General features: G+C 44.4%; 2 protein-coding genes across 2 annotated transcripts in view; one reads left to right on the top strand and one right to left on the bottom strand.

Moving 5' to 3' along the window:
* COL9A3 (collagen type IX alpha 3 chain) overlaps window positions 1-12,786 on the top strand; it is a gene marked incomplete at its 5' end in the record, with an annotated part of 36,275 nt that extends 23,489 nt beyond the window's left edge. Inside the window, 10 exons of the mRNA XM_084271617.1 lie at window positions 2,419-2,472; window positions 3,077-3,148; window positions 6,430-6,465; window positions 7,440-7,484; window positions 7,894-7,926; window positions 8,311-8,457; window positions 9,080-9,134; window positions 9,880-10,062; window positions 10,326-10,403; window positions 12,300-12,786. Coding sequence (XP_084127743.1) covers window positions 2,419-2,472; window positions 3,077-3,148; window positions 6,430-6,465; window positions 7,440-7,484; window positions 7,894-7,926; window positions 8,311-8,457; window positions 9,080-9,134; window positions 9,880-10,062; window positions 10,326-10,403; window positions 12,300-12,475 — 879 coding nt within the window. The 3' untranslated portion in view covers window positions 12,476-12,786. The remainder of the gene's footprint in view (window positions 1-2,418; window positions 2,473-3,076; window positions 3,149-6,429; window positions 6,466-7,439; window positions 7,485-7,893; window positions 7,927-8,310; window positions 8,458-9,079; window positions 9,135-9,879; window positions 10,063-10,325; window positions 10,404-12,299) is intronic.
* A 1,550-nt stretch (window positions 12,787-14,336) lies between these two features.
* TCFL5 (transcription factor like 5) lies at window positions 14,337-18,898 on the bottom strand (the record flags this gene model as incomplete). Its single annotated transcript, XM_084271580.1, is given in 7 exon segments — window positions 14,337-14,357; window positions 14,359-14,451; window positions 15,216-15,357; window positions 15,741-15,981; window positions 16,558-16,702; window positions 17,295-17,481; window positions 18,165-18,898. Coding segments are annotated over 7 exon segments (1,563 nt in total).
* Window positions 18,899-19,327: the final 429 nt, after the last annotated feature.

Here is a 19,327-nt window from a genome sequence, read left to right as displayed (position 1 = left end):
CTATTGCAGCCTACGTTGCCACCAGCAGGAGACATCACATCCTTCCCATTCCTGGGTGCAGCAGAGATTCGCTGCCCAACTGGGAAGCCCCACGCATTGTCATGGTGATCCATGGAGGGGGGGCTTGAGAAGCGTTAAAAAGTTTGTAGCCCTGTTGGCAATCTTTTGCCTCTCTTGCACACAGTTGTGTGCTTTTCCCAACTGCTTGGAAACACCCTGAAGTTCCCAACCATAGGGTTTACAGGTGGGGAATCCCTTCACACGTTTCCTATCCCACCCAGTACTGCAGCAGCGTTTTCTGGCTGTGAGCTTGTAGATCCAAGCCCTAGGAAACAAACACACCACCCCCCCCCCCTCCTCCCAGCTCTAGCAGGTTTCACTTTTACTCTGTTGGACTGACAACTTTTTGAGATGTCTGGGTTTAAAAACCACGGAGGTCCTCACTGGAGCATCTTGTTCCTGCTTTCGCTGCATTCCCTGCATCACCTGGGAGCCTGAGGAATAAAAATCTGCAGGAGTTCCCATGCAAACCTGACAGTAACTGCATGGCTACCTGTTGTGTCCCTGCTGATCTGCAGAGATGGTAATAAATCACCTCTGGATGATAAAAGCATGGGGAGTTTTTTTCCACGCTATTAAAAATGCTGGGGTATCTTTTATTTTGGACTCTCCAACTAGTGCTGCCATTGTGGTTGGACCTGACCTTCCAGTGGCTTGGTTGGGCTGGTTTTTCTTCTCTTTTTTTTCCCTTTGTTGATTTGATTTTGAAACCCAGAAGCCCACAGCAAGTCTGATGTGATTTCTGGTGTGTGCCAGTTGGAAGAAATTGAGCTGTGTGGTGATTTATTGTTTGTGAGGAGCTGCTCTTTAAACTTCCAAGGAGAGGGAAATCAGCTTTAGACATAAACTAAATTAATAATGTCTTATATGTCTGCAATTCTTCATCAAAACAGCTGGTCCCAGAAAAGATATCATGTCATTACAGCCAAAAATCAAATGCTGTAGAGCTAGTTGCATTGGTGCAGACTTCTGCCATGGATGCTACAGCAGATGAAGGAATCCCTGTGTATTTCTAACCTGGATTTAGATGCAAAGTAGTTAAGCCAGGGTGATTCTAAGAGCATTACAGGGCTCACCATGTGTTGGGACTGTTTGGCTCAGAACACTTTGACTTTTTATTGGAGCACTCTGAGGTTGCTGCCCATTCAGAGGCTGTTGGTCTCTGACGGGTCCTGTCGCTGCTCGAGGCACCGGCACAGTGACTTTGTTTGTGGTGCACTTCAGTGTGACTTTCCTTGAGCTCTGTATTGAGTGGAGAAGTGGGAACAGCCACCACAAAGCTCCCCTGAGCAATTCTCTAGCTTCTTGAAGATGATGCTGTGGTGTTTCAGTAGATCAGCCCTGGCTTCATAGCAGAGCCTGGTTTCTGCACAGGGTGGCAGCCAGGCAGGGATAAAGGCAGCTGGTTTGGGTTGGACATCAAGTCACACATCACATGAAGATTCACTCTTTGTGATGACCTGAAAATATTAGGAGAGTGAGCGGATGTTCACACACCTGGGAGAACTTGTAGGGCCAACAATGAGGGCAAGGTGGAGATGCTGTTGGATCGATCGCAGGACATACCTGCACTGCAGTCTAGGAGACAGCTGCTTCCTTGGGTGTGTTGGACAGTTCATGCTGACAGATCTTCTGCCTGTGGGGGCCACTTAGAAGTTTATTTGTGGTTCTTAGTGCTGCACCCAGCACAGGTGGCTCAGAGACAAAGCTGAAATCCCACCTGGCCAGGGAAGTTTCCCTAAGGTGTCTATTCCAAGAAGACACATTACAAAACAGGATTTAGATGCCTAAATTACTCAGGGTGTTGGTTTTTTTTTTAAATCCAATCATGTATGTGTTTTTTTTCTCAGTAGAAAGCAATAGAGACTCCTAATGGCAATGCTGCTGTTCTGTCCAGTGAGCCAGGCTCTGAAAAACACCGGGACTAACAGCCCAAGATGCTGCCTGTTTCAGTACTGCAGGCATGGACTATGTTTGGTTTTCACAGCTACTTGCATGCAGCACATGTCTTACCTTAGTTTCTTGCAGAACTGGATCAATTAAAAGCAGAATCCTGGAAGAGCAGCTCCCCTTTAACGCCTCTTCTCTGTGCTCCATCGTGCCACCACGTTTTGCTGTCACTCATCTCTCCAACTCAGGAGCGTGGCATGTCCTTAAGCACTGACACATACAACTGAGCATTTCTGCTGATAATGACAATAACATCACCAGAGCTCAGTACACACTGAGCACGGCGATAGGCGGTCTGTTGGCAGCACTGAGCTGCACGCTCTGCTGGCCATGAGCCGATTGAATTACACGAGTGACGTACCTGGCTGTGACCTCTCTCCTTACCAGAGCTTTTCTTTCTCTTTTCAGGGCCCACTTGGTCTTCAAGGTCCGATGGGAGCGCCCGGTGTCCGAGGTTTCCAGGTCTGTATCCTGACAGGGGTGATTTCACACCCACCCTGTTTTCAGCTGGCAAAACATCTGGCAAGACGAGTGTGCGATGGCAACAGTGATAGGAGGAGATGTCTTTCCATGTCCCAGAACCAGACTGACACCTTTGTTAACTCCACGTGGCAGATCAGCTGCCTGCCAGGGTGATTTATAGTTAGTGTTTGCAAAAGAAGGGTTTGTGTTTGACCTACGTAGAGCCACCTCCATCCCTCCTCAATCTGGATGCTCCCAGCCTGTATGTCGTCAGCAGACTCCTCCTTCTGATGTGCTGCAGAGCCCCATATTTTTTCCTCCCCTCTCTGAGGGGAGTGTTCACAACCACCATCCCCATCCCAGTGAAACTGGGTGCTCCCTCCTGGGAGCATCACTTGGTTGGGAGTCACCAGATGTGATTTTCCTAGAGATGTGGTGGGGCAGAAGGCTGTGAGCTGTACAGACCGATGCAAGTGGTCCCAGCACTCAGCAAGGTCCTGGGGGGACAAGACAAATGACTTTTCTAACATGTTGTGGAGCCTGTGGACTGTGGGTTCCCTGGAACTTCAAGCTGTAGCTCACTCTTTTTTTGTCTCCCTAACAGGGTCCCAAAGGTGCCAGTGGTGAACCTGGCCTTCCTGGTCCAACTGGAATTCGCGGAGAGATGGGTGACAGGGTAAGTAGAAGACATCTGTAAGCAGTTCCTGTTTGGGAGATGTGAAATTAGAGCATAACAGGGCCCCCAGACACGGTGTAGCTGACATCACCCCAGCAGAGGTGGGTGCCTTGGGTGGCCCAGTCCATCCTGTGAGGCTGCTGCATTGCCAGGACCGACCCCACAGCAGGGAGCAGGACTGCATCGTGTCACTTCTGCTCCTGGCCTTGTTTCCATTTCAGTTCAGGAACTTGTGCTATTTTCAGAAAGCAGAGGTGGTTTAAAAGGGACTTTGGGATCCTGTCCTAGCCAGAATAGCTGATTGTTTTGGGTTTTTTTCCCTGATTTCACTCTCCCTGAGAGCACAGGAGAGCTGATTCATGCATTTGTGTTATTCAGTGATTTTCTTTCTGAATAGCATCATACCTGGTCCCCACACCACAGAATAAATGCAGCTTTTTATTTAAATGAATGTATTCTCATGTAAAAGAAGCCAGCAGGGTAAAGGAGAACAGTAGCTGTGTGTTTGCTGGCTCCCTCCACTCCAGCTTTAAGGTGAAGTTTCTGTGTGAGCCATCCCAGCAGCACCATGGGGGCTTCACAATGACTCTTCTGTGCTGGCTCCAGGCAGGTTTGAAAAAGCCTCTTGGAGGCACTGAGGCTGGAAGCATGAAACAGGAGGGTTATTGTGGAGCTGCAGGGTCCTGGCTGCATTTGAGGCTTCACTGCAGTAAAAAAATATCTGTTCAGAGGAGAAGAGGCCCCTGCACAGAGCAGCCTGGTACCCAGAGAGCTATGTCGAGCAGGGGGGGTTGAAACTTTATCCTTAGATTTGTTGGTTTTGGGTTCTTTCTTTAAGTTTTATTTCTGTCTCTGAAGTTCAGTGTAGCTACTCCGAGGTGGAATTATTGGTTGTTTTACCACCCCAGCTCATTACGAGCTCTCCCCAGGGAACCTTGCTGCAGCAGGTTTGGGTAATGCTGGAGATTTTCCACTTCCACGTGTGCAGTGGGTCCTCAGGTAACTTCTATCTGCCCACCCAGTCCCACTGGTGACAGCCACATGTGGCCACAGTCCCCCTCGGTGTGGGCAGCACTGTGAATATCCACACATGAGGCTTGAGCTGGGAAGACCCAGGTTGTAGGGTCTCGGGGTCTTTCTGGTGGAAAGCACCAGCCTTGATCAGTGGGGATGGACAAAGAGGGCAGCAGATCCCACCCTGGCTTTGCTTTAGGGACAACCCACCCCTCTGGTCCTGACATGTACAGAGAGAACTGCAAATACAGGATCAATACAGTCACGCTGCCGCAGTGCAGCTACCCCAGCGTGCTCTCCCAAAATCAGCTGGGGCTTCTTGCTTTAAAAAAGAACAATAATTCCCTCAAGCCTGAGTAACAAGGGGTGCTGATGTGGGGTTTCACAATCCTGGCACTGACTGTGGCCAGGAATATCAACCAGAGTATCAACAGGGGAGTTTGCAGGCATGGAAAATACAAGGGGTTTGACTGTAAGATATGAAATAGTGTTGATTTAAGCGTTGTTGTGGTGTGGGGTGTTGGGGAGGGGAAGGGTTTGGCTGTTATTCCTGACCAGGGTAGCCACAGGCAAGTATTTTTCCTAAGGATTTTTATTATGATCGAGTTCCTGAGGACTCATGATGCCCACCTGGGGCGATGCCTCTCTCAGCTCCATGCTGGCATCACTAGATGCTTGGCCAAAGCCTTTGGTGTTTAACTGATGGTGACACAAACTTGAGGATGGCTGGTGGAGCTGGTGGTCCTGGAGTCCTGTCAAAACTTCTTGGGCTAAGCTTTTCTTTAGGGGAGTGTTCCCCATGGGCACAGTCTTTGGGGACTAAGTTGTGTTTTATTACCATAAACTGTCATGGAGCCTGGGGACTCTGTGAAGTCAGAGGTATAAATGTAGCTGATAGATTCTACTCTGAACATTATCATCTTTGCAGTTGGCAAACCTAAAATGGGAGTTATAAATAACTGCAGCCATTCTGGCATCTCCACGGTCTATTGTCTGTTTTGCTGAGAATTATTTTTTTCTTTAATAGAAATCTGCCCCTTTTTAAGCTTATTTAGTGCCTGGCTTGAGCAGAATGACATGCCCACACTACGTGTGTTCGTCCCCCTCGAAGATTCTGTTCTGCTGAGCCATCTCCAGGTCTAGTTATTAAAAGAAATCAGTTTGCAAATGCCAGGTTGATGAATGTGCTGTGGAAATCCTGTCTGCAGGGTGAAATTCAGGGTTCAATTTCCCAGATATTTTTTGCCTACTGCAAAATCTATTTGGGGTTCTCCTGAACTCCTTGTTGTCTCTCCTATATGGACCCAAAGTCACAAATGGGGCTGCAGATGTCTTTTCTCTGGGAATGCCAGGTGGATAAATTCAGATGGATTTTTGAAGCTGCCCAAATTATTCTTAGGGTGATGACCAGTTCATCATCTCCATGTATTTTATTCCTGTGGCTGTGTGGTTCTGTGGATCTCAAAGTCAGAGACTCCTGACTAAATCCCCAGGAAAACCAACAGTCTAACAAAGCCTTGGAAAAAACATCCTGACTTTTTTGCCTTTGCAGTACAAAGGTGTTCTTGTCTGGTTTATACTGTAAATTCCACCTCCTCCTCCTCACACCTTCTTCTGTGTGAAAGGCAGAGATCAATTGCCCACCGGTCTCATCCTGGGCCTTGTCCTTTAGTTTGTGGATTTGTGAAATGGCTGTTTGGGTCATGATGGTGAGGTGATGCTAATGGTGAGATTATGATAATGAAGAGCAGAGGGGCAGAAGCAAAACAGGTCCCTGCCCCTGAGATGGGTGTGAAAGGCAATTTTTGTGAAAAGAGTTTTAAAGACTAGGATTAAAAGTACAGGATTACTTTTAGTTTAGGAGGATGGTATGAGAAAGACTGGTGTAAATAACCTGTGCTGGGTGGATGGGGACCAGTGCATCCTTCAGCATCTCAGAAAGGTCTCTCTGGGCTGGCTGGGTGAGGACTTGGTGAGCAGAAGACCACCAGGCCTGAGTTGGGAGGTCCTGCTTGGTCTGGCAGCTGTTCTGTTCTGTCCCACAACACAAACTGGTGACCTGGAGAATGCTACACAGCCAGCAAGGATGCTTAAAGTCTCTCCTTGTTTCTAAGCCATATGAATGAGATGTGGTCCCTCCTACTTGGCAGTCGGGAGACATAAACCCCCAACCCCTTGCTGCATGAACGACTTTCTGACTGCACCAGGAATTCACGACAAAAGAACAGTTTAAGCTCATTTACCTTCTTGGTTTTGCTTATTCCCAGGGTCCCACCGGTGCTCCCGGTCCCAAAGGTAACCAGGTAAGTGAAGCTCATCTTCCTCCCCGGATAACTTTCATGCTGCAGCCAGCAGAGGCTGTGATAACCCACCAGACTCCTGTGTATTCTGTAACCAGGAGGCATACGGTGTGTGAGCTCCTTCCCTCTCAGGTGCCTAAGGAAGAGGGTTGGTCCCAGCCTCAAAGCTTGGCATTCTAATAGACTAATTTAACCCTTTACTTTCTGCTGCTTAACTTCTGTAGTGGGGTTAACCTCAGTGATGATCTTTTGAGCCAGTTTTCATCAAATACGTGACTTTTGTTAAGACATGGCTGTGTTTTTACCAAAAAGGACTGCTTTTCCAGCAAGCATTGCTTTTTGTGTTTACCAGTGCCAGTGCCTGTCTGGTCCCTGTTTTGTTGCTACAGGAAAGACCAACCCCACCTCCATTTCTCTTGAAATGCTTTGTCTCAAAAGCCATATCATCACCATAACAGTGTTCATTATCTGCTCCAATTGCTGTGTAAGAGGCCAGCTCCACAGCAGAGGAGCCACTGCCTGTGCAGCTGGTGGCAGCAGATCCATGTTGCCCCCAGTGATGCTCAAATTGTTAATAAGATTAACATCACCAAAGCTTTAGAGCCACCCTCATATTAGAGTGCCCACACTGAGTGGAGAGGGATGGTTCTCACCAAGTGATGGGTCACCGCTGTTTAGGGGTGGGATGAAGCTGCTCTGCAGACACTTTGCACTGAGGAGACCCAGAGGGATGTGCTTACACAGGACACTGAACGTTTACCTGTCATTGCAAACACACATTTGAGACCCAGAGCTGGGGGACCAGAGATCTGGATTCCTTGTGTGAGGAATGCCAGTGCCTGTCTGTGGATGTCATTCATGGCCACCCCATCAGGACACTCTCAGAGATGAATTCAGCCTTGCATTCAAGTACCAGCTTGTTGCAAAGTACCAGCTTGCTGCCAGAGGTGCAGTGTTAATCCCAGTCTCTCTTTCAGGGCATTGCTGGAGCAGATGGCCTCCCAGGTGACAAAGGAGAACTGGTAGGTGGCCTTGAATTCACTAGAATTGACTCCTCAAATGACAGATGGGTCTAGAGAACCAGATGTCCTCTGTAGAAGCCTGGAGCATCAGTGCTTAATTGTCATTTTCCTCTTCAGAGCGGTTGGCATCGCTCTGTCCTTGGGGCCTGTGGTTGTCTCAAGAAGTAGCCGTGTTGCCTGGACCAGCGTTCAGCACTGGCACCTGGGGCAAGTCCAGGCATCAGAGTCCTCTCTCTGGAGTGCCAGGGCTGAGCCTGGACTCAGCATCCTCTTCTCATTCCTTGCCCCTGTGTAGGAAAAGCGTGTCAGGGGCTGTGTACATGTCATTCCCTGAGCATAGGACATGAAACCTGAGATGTGCATGTTCTGAAAGGATCATTCTTTCTTCTCTCACTTTTCCTTCTAACAGGGTCCCTTTGGTCCTCCTGGCCAGAAAGGAGAGGTACGTGTCAGACTTTGCAGGCTCAGGCCCTGGGGTGTTTGGGGGTTGACATGCTTATCCCATCCTTTTGATGATGGTTCTCCATAAACTATGTGCTGGCATTGTTTCCTAGAATCACGTGTTCTTCATGGTCATGCTATAAAATCTATGACAGTGGCAGTTTCTGGTGGTATTCAGAACATTCAGGGGTGTGTGATAGTTTTACTGCAGCAAAGACTCCTATTTTCATGACCTGTGTAGGTAAAACCACCCATATGATGTAAGAATGTACATGGTCAGCCAGATCAGTTAGGGAAACCTGACCAAAGCCTTAGCTAATCCCCATGAGAAATGAAAGGGCCATGTCTTTTGTTTTAAGTGGATTTTGTTTTTCCTTCATTACAGCCAGGAAAAAGAGGAGAACTTGGTCCAAAAGGTGTCCAAGGACCTAATGGGACAGCTGGAGCACCAGGGATCCCAGGACACCCAGGGCCCATGGGTCATCAGGGTGAGCAAGGTGTTCCTGGCATCACAGGAAAACCTGGCCCTCCAGTAAGTGTTACCTGCTCCTGGGGCGCAGCTGGGGAGTCTCTGGAGTGAAAAATTGGGGATTTGGGATGTGTATTAAAAAAAAATAAGGTCCTGCATGTGAGCAGGCAAGAGGAGGCAGCAAGCATGGAAGCACAGGGTTGCAGCAGGAGTTTACCAGTGCAAAAAGATGGACAGTGCACAAGTTTCAGCATTAAAGTCCCCCAGAACCCATCTTCCCTCACAGTGATGTATGGACAGACTGTGTCTGTGGGACAGGCTGTCACTGTTCTTGTTACAGAAGGGAGTTAGAAGTTGGTCATTGAAAAATACAACTCCTGCTTCAAATGTCAGACCTCTGTCTTCGTCCCAGAGCTTAAGTTTCATTGTTTGGGAAAGGCCAGATAAGGCCTAGATTAAATATCTGGCCTAACACTAAAATTAATCTCTGCTACTAATATGACAGAGCTTTCAAGCTGAAGCCATCCTCTTTTGAAGAGGGGACACACACCCCCCATTCCCTTCATGTGGGATCTTGTGCTTCTTACTGAGCTGCTGGAAATGAGCTTTGTGTCCTGCAGCCTCTGTCAGGGATGATGATCAGTAACGTGGTTTGTATAAAGCTGGATTCTTTGGTTAATTGCAGGGCAAAGAGGCCAGTGAACAACATATAAGAGAACTCTGTGGGGAAATGATAAACAGTGAGTATTAAAGAGAGAAACTGACTTTAATTAGTGTATTTAGTTGGAGATGAGTAGATCCTGAATATAAGATCACTTCTGAGAATGGTTGTTTCTGTCTTAATAAGAAAAGATATCTTGACCTTTAACGTAAGGAAACTTCAGGAGGTCACCTTGTTGTCTGAGATGTCTGTCTTTTTTTTCTCAAATTAGTATTTTTTCAGTGATTCATCATGGCAAGATACAGAGTGTGCCAAAAGCAGCTTCCACACATGCATGCTGGCAAGCCCACCTGCCCTGACCCGTGTCATTCTACTCCCCAGCTCCCTGGAGCAGGGTTCTGGGCAACTCCCAAGGAGTCATGGTCTTTTCTTTGACCTGACTATTCATCAGTAACTGATGAAGTTACTGTGTCACCAGTTGGGATGAAGTCAAACTCTGAAATATTGTTTCAGAAAACTTGTTTTGATTAGTAAGGTATTATTTTCTAGAATACTTAGTATCTTTTGAAGTGGTTTAGGATACAGGAAATACCAATGGCTTAAAAACCTGCAGATTTCTGACCACAATCTCCCTCCTAAAGATGATTAAAAGCCAGAGCTGAGAGGCCAGAACCAGTAAGCAGTGGCAGGGAGCCAGCTCTGCCCAAGCACGTGGCTCTGCTTGACCATCACACGGTTTGCAGGGGCTCACTCAATTGGTGGCAGAGGACAAACAGCCCAAGAGTGGAAGTGTTGGACACACAGTTCTGAATTGCTCTTTTCAGATCAGATTGCCCAGCTGGCTGCTAACCTGCGGAAGCCCTTGTCTCCTGGAATGACTGGTCGTCCTGGGCCAGCTGGTCCCCCAGGTCCTCCTGGAGCCATGGGAAGCGTTGGGCATCCTGGTCCTCGTGGTCCCCCTGGTTACAGAGGGCCAACAGGAGAACTTGGTGACCCAGGTCCCAGAGGTGAGATTAAACCAATCCCCTTCTCTTCTGCACCTACTGAAATGGATTGCCAACTCCTGCTAATAATGTCAGCAGTGGAGGGGGAAAGATCACAACTTGGGCAGCTGCTAGAGTTCTAGAGGGCAGTTTTCATCTTGAGTGTAAGCAGAGATCCTTGCAGCATCCTGAGGAATTTGAGCTTCCCTTGGGTCTTTCCCATTCATGTCCCTGGAACCAGCCTCAGCACACAACTCACTGCTGAAATTGTCTGTTTATGATTAAAGGTGACACTGGTGAAAAGGGAGATAAAGGACCTGTTGGGCAAGGTATCGATGGGCCTGACGGCGATCAGGGACTTCAAGGTAAGGCTGTGCAAATAATTTAATGGACCATGGCTAAAATGAAGGCTTAAGAGGAGCAGCTCCTCATGTTTCTGGCAGTGCATTATAATCACTCCAACCCTTACCATAGGGTTGTTTTCCTGTGGGTAACAGCAAGTGCAGACAACTTGAGCAGTGGAACTTAATTAGCAGGTCCCCTCTTCACACCCCTCCTGTCTAGTCCTAGCTGTTCTGGAGAAGTGCTGAAGAGGCTGCTGGGGCAGCCAGACTATCCCTTTGTTCTTGGTTTCTTCCATTAATGGCTGTGAAAGGTCAGGAGCTTTTTGTAGATGGGAAGTCAGAACCCTTAACTTCTCCTACGTGCTCGCCCGTGTCAGGAGGTTGCTCTTTTCAGTGGTACTTCACAGGCAGTAACTAATTAGTTTAAATAACTGATAGACTACTTGCTAATTTAATGTGTGTAACAACAGTGAGGCTCCAGATGTAAGGCAAAAGGACAGTGGATCCATTGCTGATGGCTGCATGCCTTTGTGATACGCTGCTGAAAGAACACTACAGCCTGGACTACCAGCTGTGGTTCTCCAAAATTCAGTTCCTGTTTCTGGATCAAATGAGAGAAACTGGGGACAGTATTTAATTTTACCATGACCTAGCATCATGATTTTGAGAAATAGAGTGGTGTTACTGCTCTGTACCTGGTTATAATCCCAGTTCCTGAAGTCACAAATGCTCTACTTGAGGATTCAGAGATTAATTTATGTTAAGTAATGAATATCTATTTGAAACTCAGTAGAATATTCTTTATTTTGCTTGCCTATTAAGGCAGCTTTTCTAATTGTGATTACAGCTGCAGAGTGATTAAGTTACAGGCACCAAACACAGCCTTTGCATCCATGTAACTTCACAAAACCAGAATATTCACACTCAGCTGCCTTAGATTCTTCCATAAATTAACTACATTAATCCATAAATATTTTATTTTCCAAAGTACCTAAAAAGAGGCTGTGTATGTTTAATATATTAGATAGTGAGAGCATGTGTGCTACTCATGAAATGTGAGGAGATCAACACCAGGTGCAATTACATGATAAAAAGACTGAGGTACCATCTCTCTATCATCATTACAACAGGAATGCAGGTTTATAGACCACCTACTATAGGTGTCTTTCACGGAGACAGATCATATTTGACAGTATTTAGGAAGCTTCAGGAGCTTTCTGTTACAGAAATCAGTGTGTTTGGTAATTATGTGTGTTTGGCATCTAAAGGAAAAAAGAAATAGAAACATAATAGAATTATTTTGGCCAGTAAGTAAAATGTATTTTGCATTGTGAGCAAATTTTTGAAATTAGACACAGGAATAAAGGAAACTCCTTGTCTGTGCTGTCACGAAGATGCTCTCTACTCTCCTCCATAATTCAGAATCTTAATTACAACTATGATAAATGAATTGAAGCTACTGCTGGCCTCCCACTAAGGAGCAAACTGGGGGGCAGAAAGGAGGGACACTTGTGTGTTCACAATAAGCTGTGAGCTCACACATCCAGGACATCCCTTGAGCAAACTATTCAGGGATGGTGTAAAATAATTTTGGTTACACACTTTTTTGTTATTACTCATGGAGTTATACACTAGTTGAAGCGTTCTGCATGCAGTAACAAAAGCGTGATGCCATATGAGGTACCACCAGTAAATGCAAAGGTACTCCAAAAAATCCAAATACACATGCTGAATTCAGAGTCAGGCTACATTTATTCAACACCTTGTACTCAACAGCCCATAACAAGTCTGAGGTACAGACAATAAAAGCATTTGAAGAACTTTAGAAGCAACACACATATATATACATAAAATAAAATTTAAAATAAATTAAAAAAAAGTAATAATGAAAGTATTATTTCTCCCCTTCTTGTTTAGGACCACCTGGTGTACCTGGAATTAGTAAAAATGGTCGTGATGGTGCTCAGGGTGAACCCGGCCTTCCAGGGGATCCTGGTACTCCTGGTGCTATTGGGGCTCAGGGAACTCCAGGAATATGCGACACGTCGGCTTGCATGGGAGCTGTTGGAGCATCAACTTCCAAAAAATCATAAAACAACAGTACACAAAGTGGAGAAGTGACTGAATATTTAAATAAACAGTGCATTGTAAGGAAACAGACAGAATCCTCCTAGTGATAAATGGACAGATGTTCCTTCTATTGTATTAAGCGGAGACTTTGACACAGTTCTATGGACAAGAAAGCATCAGATGAAACCTTTAATTAAAGATGCTTTATAAGTATTTTCTCTCCCCCCAATTATTTTCCAGAATTTTTACTGCTAAAAAAACCCTCACATCCCCTTTTTCCCTTTGTTCAAGAGGCCTGCAAGAGAAACAGGTGTTGTTTTTTGCCCTAACTGTATTTAAGATCATGACTTGTCATATAAACAGTCAAGCCTTGTCAACTGAATTCCCTGGTGCTGCTCCCCCTGACTCCTGTTACACAGGTTTGTGTGCTAAGATAAGTGTTGTTAAGGGATTGGGGCATCTAACTGCTACTTACAGCAGTGGAAAGGAGGTGTTTAAATATCCTGTATTTTAATATTTTACAGTTCTGGCTTAAGTAAAGACCATAGCTTATGTATATGCTGTCACTTGTCAGTTTTCAGACTGCACCTCAAATATTTGCCAAGGCTGGTAAATAGAAATCCTCCCGCAATCAATGTCTGCAGAAAGTGTAATGTATATATTTTAATTTACAGGGGAGAATTTTCATATATTTCCATATGAAAATAAAGGAAATGAAATAACAGCAATTTCAGGACCTCTGCTTAAGCTATTTGCACAGTAATTGTCCATGAAATCCCAAGTAAGACAAGATGCTCTTCCAAAGTCCAGGCAAAAAAAAGACCTGTATGAACTGTTGTAAAAATAAAAGGAGTTTTTTTCTAAATCCTTTCTCTGCGATGTTGTAAGTGTCATTAAACACATCAAATTAGCTCAGCTGAATGCTGTTTTCCAGAAGTGGTTTTACAAGGATTGTTTGGAAATAAATTGCTGCAAAATTGTCTATATCCGTGATTTAACCCAGTATTTCTTTTGGGAGACCTTTTTGTACTTTAAAACCTGCTAGCATCATCTATTTTAAAAAGATTTAATAAAGCCTCTCTCAGCTCACACACTGTTACATTTCTGCCCTGTATGCTAAAGCTTAAGAACAAAGGAGTTGGTCATAATAAATATGAAAAGAGTTTCTACATTTAAATTACCTGCTGTTTACAATATGCCACTCTTGGCCTGAAGTAACAATACAAGAACCTGTTGGACAGTTGTGTGACAGACATTATAACCAACACTGTATTTAAGAACACTACTCTTCAGGGCCAAGTATGTTAAACTATGTATGAACTTCATAATATATGTACAGTTTAGAAACTGTGCACTTAACCAATATAGTCTTTAAGTTTTTAGTGGGAAAAAATGGGCATTATAATACAGTAACATTTAATTTCTTTTTACATTTGAAGAATATATTTGCATCTAGTCATTAAAATAACAGGACTGACTGGTGTTCTACAGCTATTCCTAGCTGTACTGGATCATCTTTTTAAAAAGCCAACAAAACCAAAACAAACCACCAACAAAAAAAATCCCAAAGCAGAACCACAAACAGAAAGCAAATAAATGAATGCATTTTTTTACCACTAAAAGGGAAAAAACGTGTCATGACATTTTCTTGTAGCTTCTGGTTCCCAAAGTCCTTTTAACAGAGCACTCATTACTATTGCTGGTAGTTCATTTTTTCATTCCCATTTTGAATAAAGAAATGTTTTCTTTAAAGCTCTATTTAAATATTTTTACAAGTTATAGTTTGCAATTCTTATTCAGCATGTAAATGGAGAAAATAAAATACAGTTTGGGCCACTGTTAGTTGGCCACACTTGTTGCACAACTCAAGGTGGTCAGTTCAGACTACTTGGTCTCCATAGCCATGAGTGTTTTCCTGCACTGGACACGTTACAAACGAGTCTGATCTTGCTATTTTTAGTCTCCTGCCTGTTTTATCACAGAACACAGTCTCAAATTCCTAAAAAAAATCAAAATACAAAAAAAAAAAAACAATTATGCTTAAATGTAGCTATTTACTTATTTGACATGTATGGTTTTGTTTTTTTCACTAATGTCTTGAAAAGAAACCCCAATGCTACACCTTTAATAGGAAGTGCTGAGGAGCCATACCAGGATCTAGACAAGCAGGTTGTCCTGTATGTACTCCATCTAATCTCCTGAAGATACTTAGCAGAGCCAGAATTACTCCAGGGCTGCAGCTACCAGTGTGGTTGCATGGGAAGTGCTTATAAGTGTAAGCCTTTACTACTGTCACCCACTTTGAGATAGCATGGACATGTAGCTATAAATTCCTCACTTAACTACCTGTTCATGAAAGCTGGCTAGAAGACAACTCCATGAAGCAAGCAGAAAAATAGAGAACAGTAAGAAGAGAAGGGCAGGGAAGGATGATGGAAGAGGATCTCAGGTGTACGCTGTTGCCCAGACAGAATCATGTTCAAGAACCATGCTAATTAAAAAAAAATTGTTAAAAAAAAAATTTAAAAATTAATATCTGATTTGAAACCCCTGACTGAGGGCAGCTTATGACGTCACACCACTGAACTGAAACTGTTGTGAGGACAGCTATTTTAAAAAGCAGTTTTAAAGGGAAGTTTCAACAACAGCTAGAGATCCTTCACAAAAAGCATCAGGCAGAAGCATTCCATGTACTTTTAGCTATGAGAGTTTTCAAACATTTCACATTTTCCCAAAGAACAAAAAATAAATGAGATTGAAAACCTGTTTCAGAGAATCACCGTGCCTTTCCTGGATGTACTTCAGAAACGCAGTTGTCCACTGTAAAGTTGTTGCCTTATCAGTATCAACAGTACAGAAGGGAACCAGAAGATTCAGCTCATCACAACAGATCCGGATCCTGCGCCTACAGGAAAACACAAAGTTCATCAACAGATGGGTGAGAAGTAAGGAAGAAACAGAAAAAGGAAAACTACTCACGTGGTACAAGCCATGGACTTTGGGGGCTTCTTTTTGTTGGCTACAAGCTCTGTGGTTTTGTATTAGTCACATTATGCTTTCTAGAACTGGTTAAACATTTTGAAATCTCTGTTTATAGAGTATAAAACCAACACCAAACACAGTGAAACACATGGGTTGTTTTCCTCTAACAAACCCCTGTTTTTTCTTGTAGGTAAAACAAAGTAAACACAGTATGTCCAGTTTACATTTTGCTCTGGATAATGACAGGACTGTTACAGTGTTTTAGGCTTCAAAAACGTTCACCTTGCCACTCCTCACAGGAATTACCTTCGGTCCCTCTCCATGCGGTTGTGTCTTTCTCTTCGCTGAGTGACTCCATCCTGTGTACCACTGTGCACCTGCACACTTGAATTTGGCTGTGCTGGCTGCCAAGGACCCTGGGCAGAGGCAGTACTCTGGCTATCATGACACACATTCTGAATTTCACCAAGAGGTTTGCGATCCTGGTTTGTATCCAGCGAGCTTATTTGGCTGCAGCTTCTGTTTATCACTTGCTTGCATAAGGTGTCTCCTTGGAAAAACAAAGAGGAAAAGAAGAAGCTATCTATAACACTCCCACTAATCACTGATAATTAAGATGGAAGGGGTTTTTCCTGCCACTTCATTTACATGGAATAATCTCTGAAGCTTTATTGCCAGCACATGTCCTTCCAAAACCCTAAGCCACTCCCTGATGTTTCAGAATCCACCTAATTTCTATTTTCTTAGAGACTGTGTCTGCCTTGGTTAGATTCGAGACAGTCCTTTAAAATCCTTCAGTTTGATACTAACTGGATCTGCTATACCAACTTTGGAGTCAAAAAGTACGGAAAGCAACCAGTTGCTTACCCTAGGCACAGATTTTCAAAGGTACTTTGTTTTGCACCCTTGGGTTTTCTCATTTCAAGCTAGAAGTGCTAAATAATTTTGAAAGTACAGCTAAAAATCATAGATTTTTTGAGAAATCTGATCCCATACTGCCTACAGCAAATAAAATCCACACCTCTTAAGAATCACTAAGATCATATTTATTCTAAAAAATTCAGAAAAAATCTAGATCTGAAGGCCAAGAGAAAGCTAAGTGAAACGAAGATAAATGGTTTACCTCCAACTTTAATCCACACTTCCTCAGGCAAAGCTACTGTCTGTTTCGTGGATTCAATTTCCTGATAGCAAAAGGAGAATGCCTTTGGTATCCCAAGGTCTTGATGTTTGGCAGCTTCCATGACAGTGCAAGATGTTCCAGAGCTCTGTGAAAAGCAGAAAGGAAATACTCAGAGGCCTACACACATAAAAAAAGAGCTTATTTTGACATCTTCATGTTGATTTCTTAGAGGATTCAATGCATTCTATCAGAATAAATCCCAGTTACTTCTGTACACTGCAGAACTTTTGGGGGATTCCTCTGACATTTCTGAGTGCCACGCTGCCACTCTTGCTTCAGAGGTTACTGCAAGCTGGGGAAAAAAAACCCTTTTTCATCAAAATTCATTAGAAGAAAAAAAAGAAACAGTAGAAAACAACACAAAGTGTCTGCTTCTTGTCCTGTGAAGATTAAGCAGGTGTACTGATAAACTTTAAAGAGTCCTTCCAATGAGAAATCTAACCATCACTATGTGGATGCACTTCACTACAAATGGTTTGTGTGGAAAATGACTTTTGATGGCCTTAAAGATTAACAGGAGAATAAATAAACTGCATCACAGAGCATTTGGATCATCCCTATGCAAACCAAGTCAGGTTTAACAGGGAGGTTTAGAACTGTATTACACCTCAGAGGTTAATATTATTAATGTTTGACATAATTAGCAGGGTACAACCAGTGGTGGCTACGTTACCTACCTGTGCTTGTGCAGGGTTAGCACTTCCAGCAGCAGAGCAGGTGTTCATAGTGAATAACGGGTATGTGAACTGCAGAGGAGGAGTGGCAGGTGCTGACTTATTTTTCCCTAAGGCAGCACCCTTGTTTTCTTGCTGATGAAGAGGAAGACCTATCACTTCTGATGGCTGTCGAATCAATGTTACTAAACTTCAAAAGAAAACAAAACCAACACAGAACACACACCACACTGACTACCTGAAAACGAGCACAGAAGAACTTACAGCTACACATACTTCTAGTAACTATCAGCAAGAAACCACTTTCATTTACTGTAAAGAGAAATCATTGTTATTGCCACATTGCCTGCTTCAGGGACAAAAAGTAAATAATAAAGAAAAATAACCTGAAAAGGTATTTTATTCTGTGCAGTAACAATTCAGCTTTATGCCTCAATAAAACATTTTACCAGCACACTAACACAGCTACAGACTGTAAAACAGTATTTTTGCCTTAAGTTTTCCCCATGGTCAGGCCTCCACATTCTAACTCTAATCACCTGCTCTTAATTTTTTTTTGGTCACAATAAAATGCTATCTACTCTGTTTTTAGCAAGTTGCATGTTTAAACTAGGTAATGTTCTTCTCTCACCTTTATTTACAATACATGTTGTTATCAGGAATAAAGTTGTAAAGCACCTAATTTGGGAACTACATGCTGTGCTCCTTACAGAGGGGCCTCATCTGAGGTTGGGGGTTGCAGTCATGCTTGACTGGCAGAGTTTAAAAAAGCCCAACCCACGATCTCATGTATTAAAAAGTGTAGGAAATCAGTTCTGAAGTATAGGATGATACATAGTTTAACAAGGTAAACTAAAATTAATTTCAACACACTTGTTAAGAGTTACTCCAGATTCTTGGGGTTCTTGACATCTGGGGTTTTCTGTCTGGATGCTGTTGAATCTGTCTTCCAACCGAACTCTGACTGCAGATTTAAATCTAGGCTCTGGTGCCAGTGCCGAATTTTCAACAAGTATGTTTCCTTTATTCGCCCCAACAAAATTTTCATCATGTTTAACTTTTCCTACACTGTGTCCTGGGACTTCTACAGAGCTACTGTTGGGAGCTTTATCCATTTGGTTCAAAGGGAGGTTAGACTCGCTAAGCAACATCAACCTGAGCTCCTGGAAGTCAGCGTAGCTCAAACGTGCATTTGAGCTCAGCAAACTGCTGTCAGGAGGCAATCCCGACTGAGAGGTAACTGGGTAAACCGACTGGTTCCCAGCGCTGGTTGATGAACACCCTTCCTGACTGGTGTTCAGGGAGGTCTGGTGCAGAGGGGGTTCTGCAGAGTTACCAGGCGAGGAAAAGGAATGGAGCCTAGCTTCCTCTTCACCTTCACTAGCTTGTGCCTCCGTGTGTGAGTAAAGAACGTGCTGCAGCTGGGTATACTCAATTTCCATCATCTCCACCAGGCTGACGTCTGTGCTGGTGAAGCTAAGATTTTGCTCACCAAAGGAAACGTCACTTGTGCCTCCAGGTCCAACAGCAACCAGAGCAGGATCAGGTACACTAGCTGTGCTTGGAGGAACGGAGGTCTGAGGCGCCTCTGGGGCTGATCCTGACATGACTACAGTGAACCTAATCAGTTACCAACGTCTCTTTCAACAGTAAACCATAAAACCTGCAAGAATTATCAGTAACATCCATTAAAAGAAAAAAAAAAAGGGGTGGAAAGGGGAAGCAAACCCCCAAAGAGCTCCAGTTAATAGCGACCCCGCAGCACCGGGAGGGAACGAGGGGCTGCACCAGAGGGTGTAACCCGCCAGCCCAGGGGAAACCCTCCCTTTCCCACCGCTGCTCACGACAAACGGATTTCACCTGCCAACACCCGGCTTCGGGAGGGAGGCTCTGGGTACTCTGCTGCCTAAGACTCCCTCAAAGGAGCCCCCGTGCGCCTTGCGGGCCCCAAGGCGGCCGCCGGGAACGCGGAAGGGCGGCCCCCAGCTGAGAGAAGCCGAGGGGAGCAGGTAGCCCAGCTCCCCGCCGAGCGAGAA

This window comes from Gallinula chloropus, assembly GCF_964237585.1.
Source record: "Gallinula chloropus genome assembly, chromosome: 16".
Taxonomy (NCBI): Eukaryota; Metazoa; Chordata; class Aves; order Gruiformes; family Rallidae; genus Gallinula; species Gallinula chloropus.
Note: the sequence above shows the minus strand (reverse complement) of the source record. Positions and strands in the feature narration are given on the sequence as shown.